The following is an 8,919-nucleotide window of genomic DNA, read 5'->3' on the forward strand; positions in this document are numbered from 1 at the left end:
TTTGAAGGGCTCATGGTGGCCTCATGGTGCCGGTGAGGGGCGGAACACAGCGTATCTAGCCGTGTACAGTGGCGGTTAGTCACCTACAGTGGCTGTTTTGGCCATTGGAGGTGGCTAGAGGTGCGGGTCTAAGCGTATGAGGGTCGGGTCTGGTCGTGGTCCTAGAGTGGTGGTCTCGTGGTGGTGCCGGGGTGGCACACTTCAGAAACACAGTGGCTCATGGAGGAGTTTAGGCCGTGGGTCTCAAGGCATGGAAAATAGAGGGGGAGCTTGGCTGGTAGTGACTTGCCATGAAAGTGCTCATGAGGTTGCTGGTGGAGTTATGGTGACGAGGTGGAGGTAGCATGGCGGCCTACGGCAGTGGATCTAAGTCGTGAGGTGAGGGAGAGTCCGTGAGAAAGTGGGCGTACATGAGGGGTAGATTGGGGCTATGGGTGGCTAGGGTAGGCCGATGGTGGCCAGGGGAGGCTTGAGGCGGCGGCTGGACACCATGGGTGGCGACGTATGACGATGGAAAGGGGAGAAACCCATGTGAGACACATTTATGGGTTGTGTGCGTGTGTGCAACGAAGAGTGAGAGGGAGGTTCGTGGTGGCTGGGTTTGTGAGAGGTGGTCACCGGTGTAAGGTGGTGGAGGTGCAGTGTTTTGGGTAGCCGCGTACGGCGGTGCACGAGAGAGAAATGGGTAAAACCCATTTCGGTGGAGCTACCATAGGAGGAGAGAGAGGACTGCGTGGGGTTGGCCGGTGGTGAGAATGTGCTTATTGGCATGAGAGGAGGCCATGGTGGTAAAACCATGTGAAATCCATTTTTGGGTAGTGTGCGTGTGTGTGACGGAGTGGGAGAGGGAGGTCCGTAGTGGCTGGGTTTGTGAGAGATGGTCACCGTTGTGAGGTGGTGGAGGTGCAGTGGCACTGGGAGAGAAATGGGTTTTACCCATTTCGGTTGGCTTACCGCGAGATGAGAGAGAGCTAAACGTGGGGGAGGTCGGAGGTGGCTGGCTTGGTCGCCAGCGTGAGGAGAAGTCGCCGGTGGTGGCGGTGAGGCTGGGCGGCGCATGGCGGCGTCGGGCTGGGCTGAGGAGAGAATCGGTGAAAGGGAGAGAGGCGTGCGGCATACGCTGGGGGAGAGGGAGGAGAGAGAAAGAGGGGGAAGGGAAAAGTGAGGGAGAAAGAGATGGGGCTTAGGTATTTAATCCAGACCCTTCATCTTGGGATCCTCAAAACGATCTAACGGTGGGGAATTAAAACACTGATTTAAAATGCGTAAACATTATCTTAATTAAAAGCACTGAGAGAAATTAAGGTATAATATTATTTAAACTAAACTTTAGTTTATAAAATAATATTCCTTCATCATTAATAAAATGATGAAGTCTTATTTAATATCTTTAAAAGAATAAAACCATTTAATCAATTAGAGTTTTGAACATAATTCAAATCCCACAATATTTTAAATAACGGAAATCATTTTAAATGATTTCCAACAATTATAATATTTTTAGAACTCTTAAAAAATATTATAATTGTCTTATTTAAAATCATGCTTAGTTCAATAATATTGGAAATACCCCATATAAATATTTCCAGTGCATTTAAAACATTGGGCATACTTTAGAAATCACATAATATCTTTAGAAACATGCCATCGAGGTTTGGCATGCGTAACGAGGCTTGCAACGCTAGAGAGAAGGGGCAAACTGTTACATAATTTCCATCCTCAAAATTTGCTTATGTTAGAAAGAAGGAGCGATGTGTTACACCTGGACTCGAGTAACAAACTGAAAAAATAAATTCCTCCAAGCCATCCTCCAAGCCATCCCTACCTATGTTATGGGTATGTTCATGCTACCAACCTCCATAACTAGTAAATTAAATCAATTGCTTAGGAAATTCTGGTGGGGTTTCAATGAAGATACTTCCAACATCCAATGGGTCAATTGGAAACAGCTCAGCTACAACAAAGATATGGGAGGTCTTGGTTTTAGAGATTTCAGGAGCTTTAACTTAGCCTTACTCCCAAACCAAGGATGAAGGATCTTACAAAACCCAAATTCTCTAGTGGCCAAGATCCTAAAGCATAAATACTTTAATAAGGTTGGGATTCTAGATACTCAAGTGGGAACAGGGCCATCCTTTGCTTGGAGAGGTATTCATGTAGGTTTAAGTTTGTTAAAGGAAGGCCTCATATGGAGGGTAGGGAATGGCCAACAAGTGAATATATGGAAAGATAAATGGATACCATCCTCCCCCCCCCCTACAAGGTCCAGTCCATTCGAGAAGCTAATTGCTGGTGTGGAAAAGTATGTGATCTCATTGACCCCCAACTGAAGCAGTGGAAGGAACCTCTACTCCATAAACTTTTCTCCTAGCAGGAAATATATGACATCAAAGCAATACCAATTAGCTTGGGTGGGAGAGAAGACAAGATAGTCAGGCAGTTTACTACCAATGGGATATACACTGTCAAAAGCGGATATCACCTCAGCAAAAAGATGGAAAGAGTTTTAGAAAGGGAGACCTCAATCAAAGCGAAGGAAAACCAAGTTTGGAAGACTATTTGGAAGCTAAGAGTAACCCTTGCTACTAAGATGTTTTTATGGAGAGCATGTAATGAGGCTCTCCCAACATTAGCAAATCTGAGAAGAAGAAAAGTCGTAGAGAATAGCTCATGTTTGGTCTGTAAGTAGGAGCCTGAAACCTCTGGCCATGTCCTATGGGGTTGTATTGCTACTAAGGATGTGCGGGGTCAAGGAATAAAGAAAGTGAAGAAGCTATCTATTCACAGTGACTTGGTGTTTGATATATGGTGAAGACTGTAGAGATTCTCATTGCAGAGGAACTTGATGAGCTGGCAGTCACCATGAGAGGAATATGGTCTAGAATGAATGATTTTATCCATGGCAAAAAGTTCAGACATCCAACTGCTGTCAACCAACGAGCCAAGGCTGAATTGTTAGCATGCAGGGAGGCACTCACAGGGGACCCAAGAATTAGTCTCAAGGCTCAAGCAGGGGCTCCGAGGTGGTCAAAACTGAATGTGGGATCCTTCAAGGTCAACTGAGATGTGACTGTAAACTTGAAGGAAGGGAGAATTGGAATATGAGTACTCATCATAGATCATCATGGACGGGTTACTGGAGGCCTGCCTACAAACAAAACCCTCAAAGGAGTACCTTTGGATGCTGAAGCTTATGGCCTACTATTGGCAGCAGTTTTCTGCAAAGAACTTGGCCTAACGCAATTCTGTTTGGAGGGGGATTCAAAGCAAGTGGTGGATTTACTGAAACAGTACAACCTGAACTGTAGTTTGGGTGGTTGTCTTGTAGAAGATGCAAGGAAAATAATATGCAAACCAAGAAGCTAGTATGGTAGGTCACCACCTAGCAAAAAATGCCCTTGAATGCCTAGAGGATATGTATGATCCTGAAATATGTCCATCATGTATTCTACCTATCGTCACTAAAGAAATGTTGTAACTATATCACTCGTTTCTTGTAGAGTTGATGTAAATAATTTATTTTGTTTAAAATTTAACAAGTCGGAATGATATGTTGTAAACATAAAAGATAATTTAATATAAATTTATAACTTATACTTGCATTCCAATAAAAATCAAATCAATAACTATGGGTGGTAATTCGTATTTGCAAGTCATATTCGTGTCGTATCAAATCATGAGTATTCAAATATATATTAGAATATATAGGCCAACCCAAACTTGAATTGTTTAATTAAACGGGTCAAACCTAAAACTCTAGCTCAACCTATATAAATAATAGGTGACATGACACGAGTTGCTTAACACAATTTTATTGGATTAACCTTGACACGACTCATTTCAATATGTTTCATATGAATGGGTTGAACTGATCCGTATATTTATTTTTTAACCCAATTAATATTATTTCATATAATATAAGGATAACTATATAAATCATTCACAATTACAATAAATGATAAAATATTTTATTATCAATATCCAAATCAATGATATAAAAGAAAATTAATATTTTCATGAAATAAAATTACATATTAACAAAAAAAAAAGGTTTAATAGATATTAAGTAGACAAATACTAATATTAATATTACATATTTTCAACAATAAATAAAAAAACATATAAGAGCATTTATAAAATTTGAAAATATAATTTATTCGCGTTATATGGATTGATTGCGGGTTGACCTGCAATTGACCATGTCTTATCGAGTCAGCCTGTTTTTATTCGAATTCATTTTTATTAAACTCAAACTCACTTATTTCATGTTGTGTTCACGGGTCGTATCATAATATATTGCCACCCTATCAACAATGAATCTTAGGGCATATTTGGGTAATGAGATAAAATGAGAAATTTTCAAAACTTCTCGCAATTTTCTTTCCACATATCTCTCAAATGCAAAAAACTTTTTAATTTTTAATTTTTAATTTTTTCATCTAATCAATTATCTAATCATTATCTAATGATAAAAAAAATAAAACAAATTTTCTAAACTTCCAAACAAAATAGAAAAATCAAATACAATTTTTTTAAAATTTCAAAACAAAAATGACATTAAAAAATAATATTCAAATAATTTTTTAATTTATAATACTTTTATTTAACTATTTTATTTTCAAAAGCCAAATAAACATGTTCTATTAAGGCGATATTGAAAGTGTTTCATCTAATTTAATATAATCTCATCTCATCTCATCATTACAATTTTTTTAAATCCTTACACAAAATATAATAAACAATTCAATTTTTTCAAATATCAAAATAGTAATAATATTAAAAATAATATTTTAACAATATTTTTTTAGCTTTCAACTCATTTCATTTTAACTAAGTAATCTTATTTCATTTAATCATTACAATTTTTTTAAATTTTCACATAAAATAAAATAAACAATGTAACTTTTTAAATCTTAAAATAAAAAATAAAATTAAAAAAATATATTATGACAATATTTTATTTCAATTTTAACTTGTTGTATTTAGATGTTGAACTGAGTTGAGTTGAGGTGATAAAATATTGTTAGAATATTATTTTTTAATATTATTATTATTTTGAGATTCGAAAAAGTTAATTATTTATTATATTTTATATTAGAGTTTAAAAAAATTATAATGATGAGTTGAGATGGATTATTGATCCAAACGTCCCTGTAAAAGGGGCAAACACTTCCACCAATTGCCACTCTCACCTCATCTCTGCCTCTCACTCTCGGAGCCTTAGAGCATTCACATTGGGTTCCCTATAAAATTCCCTATAATTTAGCTAAAAATGACACTCCCTATAATTTTATCCTAAATTTTACTCATCTTCAAAAAACCTTCTACATCTCATTCTCTATCATTTCTCTATTCTATTAAAATAATATTCTTCTATTCTTTCTTTATTATTTTTTTCTCTCACTTCTATTTCCATTCTTAACCACTAATTCTTTCGTCTTATTCTCTCCTTTTCAAATATCACATTTTATTAAAATTATACGATTTTTTTTTCTCGGATACAATATTATTTTTCAATTCAACATCGGAATTAAAAATAATATTTTTTTTAATATATGCATTGTCCAACGCGATGGTATTTTTTAATATGATTTTGTCCGTATATACTTGAGTAATATTTTATTTGCATTTGTCTAACGATAACATGTTTTTCATTTTCAAGAAACGGTAATATTTTTTTCAATTTCTCTAACGGTAATACCTACCCACGTATTAATGATAAATTGTTTTGCAAAATAGTACAAAGGTAACATTTTGAATTCCTGCCTCCAATGGTAACATGCTTTGTCATTTCTCTAACGGTAACTTTTTTTCTCTTTTCTCCAACGATAACATTTTTTGTCTTATCTGTAACGGTAAATTTTTTCTCTATAAATACGTATTCTGCTTGCATTCACATTCTCAAATACCCAAGTCTCATCTCCAACTCCCTTCATCAAATGGCTCGTTCTTTCTTTCGTAAATTGCTCACATACTTGTCATCTAATAATGAGTTGGATGTTGTTCTTAATGTTGAGGCTGATGGAGAGTCATCGAGACATCGTGGCAATCGCCAACGTCGTAAGTTTATTCGGCGTGATCATATTCAAGCGCATCAGCGCCTGTTTCATGACTATTTCGCAGAAAATCCAGTATATCCCTCCAATCTATTTCGAAGGACATTTCGGATGAGTCGTCCCCTATTTCTCCGTATTCTAAATGAGGTAGAGGCTTGCGAGCCCTACTTCGTCCAGAGAAGAGATAATGCCGGAAGACTCGGTTTATCTTCTATGCAAAAGATAACTGCAGCACTTAGAATGCTGGCATATGGGGTTACTGGAGATTTTATGGATGAATACATACATATTGGAGAAAGCACCGCAATGGAGAGCCTCAAAAAATTCTGTAAGACAATTGTAACTGTTTTTTCAGATGAATATTTGCGATCTCCAAATGCGAATGATATTACTCGATTGCTTGTGGTTGGTGAACAACGGGGATTCCCAGGAATGTTGGGAAGCATTGATTGCATGCATTGGAAGTGGAAAATTGTCCCGCTGCCTGGAAAGGTATGTACTCTGGTCACATCCGTGAACTAACTATTATTTTAGAAGCAGTTGCTTCATATGATCTTTGGATATGGCATACATTTTTTGGTATGCCCGGTTCACATAACGATATTAATGTGCTAGAGAGATCTTTTATTTTCACGGAACTTGCCCAAGGGCGTGCTCCTCTAGTCAATTACACAATCAATGGCAGCGACTACACTATGGGGTACTACCTTGCTGATGGTATTTATCCCAAGTGGTCAACGTTTGTGAAGACGATTCCATCACCCCAAGGTAATAAGAAGAAAAACTTTACCGCAGCACAAGAATCTGCAAGAAAAGATGTCGAGCGTGCCTTCGGGGTACTTCAACAACGATTTGCAATCGTTCGTGGACCTTCCCGATTTTTCAAAGTCAATGAGCTAACAAATATAATGAAAGCATGTGTTATTCTACATAACATGATCATTGAGGACGAGCGTGATGATAGTCAGGGTCCAAACATGGAGTATGATCAAGTTGATGATGATATTCCAGAACTGTCGCGCAATCCAACAATAGAATTTATCAACTTCATTCAGCGCCATCATGAAATTAGAAACAACTCAGCACATCATCAACTACAAGCAGACTTAATTGAACATGAATGACAGATTTATTCCCAACAATAGAAGAGAAGGTTCTGTTGGATTTTCTATCTTTTTAATATTAGTAGCGACCATGTATTCCTATTTCCACAATTTCCATTCCAAAAAAAGATGTTTACTTCAAGAACATGCTAATTGTTACTGTAATATTTTCATTATCTGTAATATTTTAAAAATTTGTAATGTCCAAGTGTAATCAAGCAACATCTATCCATGTGTTAGAGTCAAATTCATAGACTACATTTTTCTATCTTCTCAATATTTACTTGCTAATGTACAAATTATAAAATACAACAAACGTGCCAAAGTCCTTAAAAAAAACCATCAACATCAATCTCAACAGTCTAACAAGTTATACTAATGTGCCAATTATAAAATACAAAGATACCGAATATTGAATAAAAAAATAAGTTACAAAAAAGAATGTTCTGATCAATTATCTGATGTATTGCGTCTCGCCAATATCTCCCTTTGAAGTTGCTGGAAATATACCAGCTGAACTCCAGGCAACGTACTCAGATCGAGCAACATTATGAGCTCCTCTCTCTCCCACCGGGCGATTTCCAGTTTCTCCGCCTCCAACCTCAGTCGCTCGTCCTCTTGTCTACTTTTATTTCCCTCCCTTTCTCGATCATATGCCATCTTCTCGGCCTTGAGTCGAAATAATTCTTTCTCCTGAGCACGTGACTCCTCTAGGAGAGTATACTTATGCTTGCTCAACTCCACAAGCTCATCTGATGCCCTGGTTTGGGCCTTACGTTTTCCTTTCTCAGCTTTTCTTCCCATTGGCCTATCCAATTTGATGACATCATTCTCCACTAGATTTTCGGCCTCTGTACCACCAACTGAATCTATAGGTGAATTAGGTGCAACTGTTGAGGTACGAGAATATGTCGGGGACATCGTCAACCTTCGCTTCATCCCATCCTTTGTGCAATGCTGATTCCATTTCGGCTGGTCCTTCAATAGCTGCCAACAATGCTCGAACTGAAATGACGTTTTCTCAAGCGATTGATACATGACCTTAGCTTTGTCAAACTTCCAATGAAAGCATAAAATCAAATAATTAACCACCCATTGAAGATAAATGATATAACGCATAAATATCATAATTAAGTGCTGAAAATAATAAAAAAGTGGATACTTATACCTTGTCTTGCTCAGTCATGCCACTTTGATTCAACCCTTCAACTTGTGCGAGTTTAGCACAAAATTTGTTCGTTGCCTTTTGAATGGCAGACCACCGATGTATTAAGGACCCAACACTCCGCTCATTTGTACTTGGTTTATACTCATTGAAGTATTGACTAACTTTTTCCCAAAGTTGATCATGTTTTTGGTCCGTTCACTGAATTGCATCAACACTACTATTCAGCCATGCTGAGATAAGTAACTTGTCTTCTTCGGGGGTGAAGTTTGTCTGGCTGATTTTCTTTGAGAGGGAAGCTCTACTTGGGTTGGGGGTGGAGAGTCATCCAAAGTCACGGGAGATTGTTCACTTTGACCATAAAAAATGTGGTCAATTTCACGCTCCTGAGTCAGGAGGCTGGTGAAGAACATATTTCCATGCTCTTGTGAATCCATCTCTAAAAAGTTGTAAACATAGTATGTGGTTCACATGTTAGACAATTATGAACAATATTCTGCAAGTGATTTTGGTAGCCGGCTCAGGAATCCTATGGTAACATATGACCACACTTCGCACCCTCCCTAGCATGGCTGCAAGAACCGGTTGCCACTGT

At 37.6% G+C, this 8,919-nt stretch overlaps 2 protein-coding genes across 2 annotated transcripts; one reads left to right on the forward strand and one right to left on the reverse strand.

The window, feature by feature from the left end:
• The first annotated feature begins 5,939 nt into the window (after positions 1 to 5,939).
• Positions 5,940 to 7,180, forward strand: LOC121246228. Its single transcript, XM_041144314.1, has 2 exons — positions 5,940 to 6,548; positions 6,674 to 7,180. The coding sequence occupies exons 1-2, from the start codon at positions 5,940 to 5,942 to the stop codon at positions 7,178 to 7,180; spliced, it is 1,116 nt and encodes a 371-aa protein (XP_041000248.1).
• A 242-nt stretch (positions 7,181 to 7,422) lies between these two features.
• On the reverse strand, positions 7,423 to 8,452 carry LOC121237023. Its single transcript, XM_041133579.1, has 2 exons — positions 8,328 to 8,452; positions 7,423 to 8,164 (listed from the first exon to the last, which is right to left on the reverse strand). Exons 1-2 carry the CDS (start codon positions 8,343 to 8,345, stop codon positions 7,610 to 7,612), a joined length of 573 nt encoding a protein of 190 aa, XP_040989513.1. The 5' UTR covers positions 8,346 to 8,452; the 3' UTR covers positions 7,423 to 7,609.
• Between the last annotated feature and the right edge of the window lie 467 nt (positions 8,453 to 8,919).

This window comes from Juglans microcarpa x Juglans regia, chromosome 1D, assembly GCF_004785595.1.
Source record: "Juglans microcarpa x Juglans regia isolate MS1-56 chromosome 1D, Jm3101_v1.0, whole genome shotgun sequence".
In the NCBI taxonomy this organism is placed as follows: domain Eukaryota; kingdom Viridiplantae; phylum Streptophyta; class Magnoliopsida; order Fagales; family Juglandaceae; genus Juglans; species Juglans microcarpa x Juglans regia.

Excerpts from the sequence above, each read along its gene's own strand:
- LOC121246228 (XM_041144314.1), top strand. The coding sequence starts at position 5,940 with ATGGCTCGTTCTTTCTTTCGTAAATTGCTCACATACTTGTCATCTAAT. Across the intron at positions 6,549-6,673 it reads TTGTCCCGCTGCCTGGAAAG|AGATCTTTTATTTTCACGGA; the intron begins GTATGTACTCTG and ends AATGTGCTAGAG.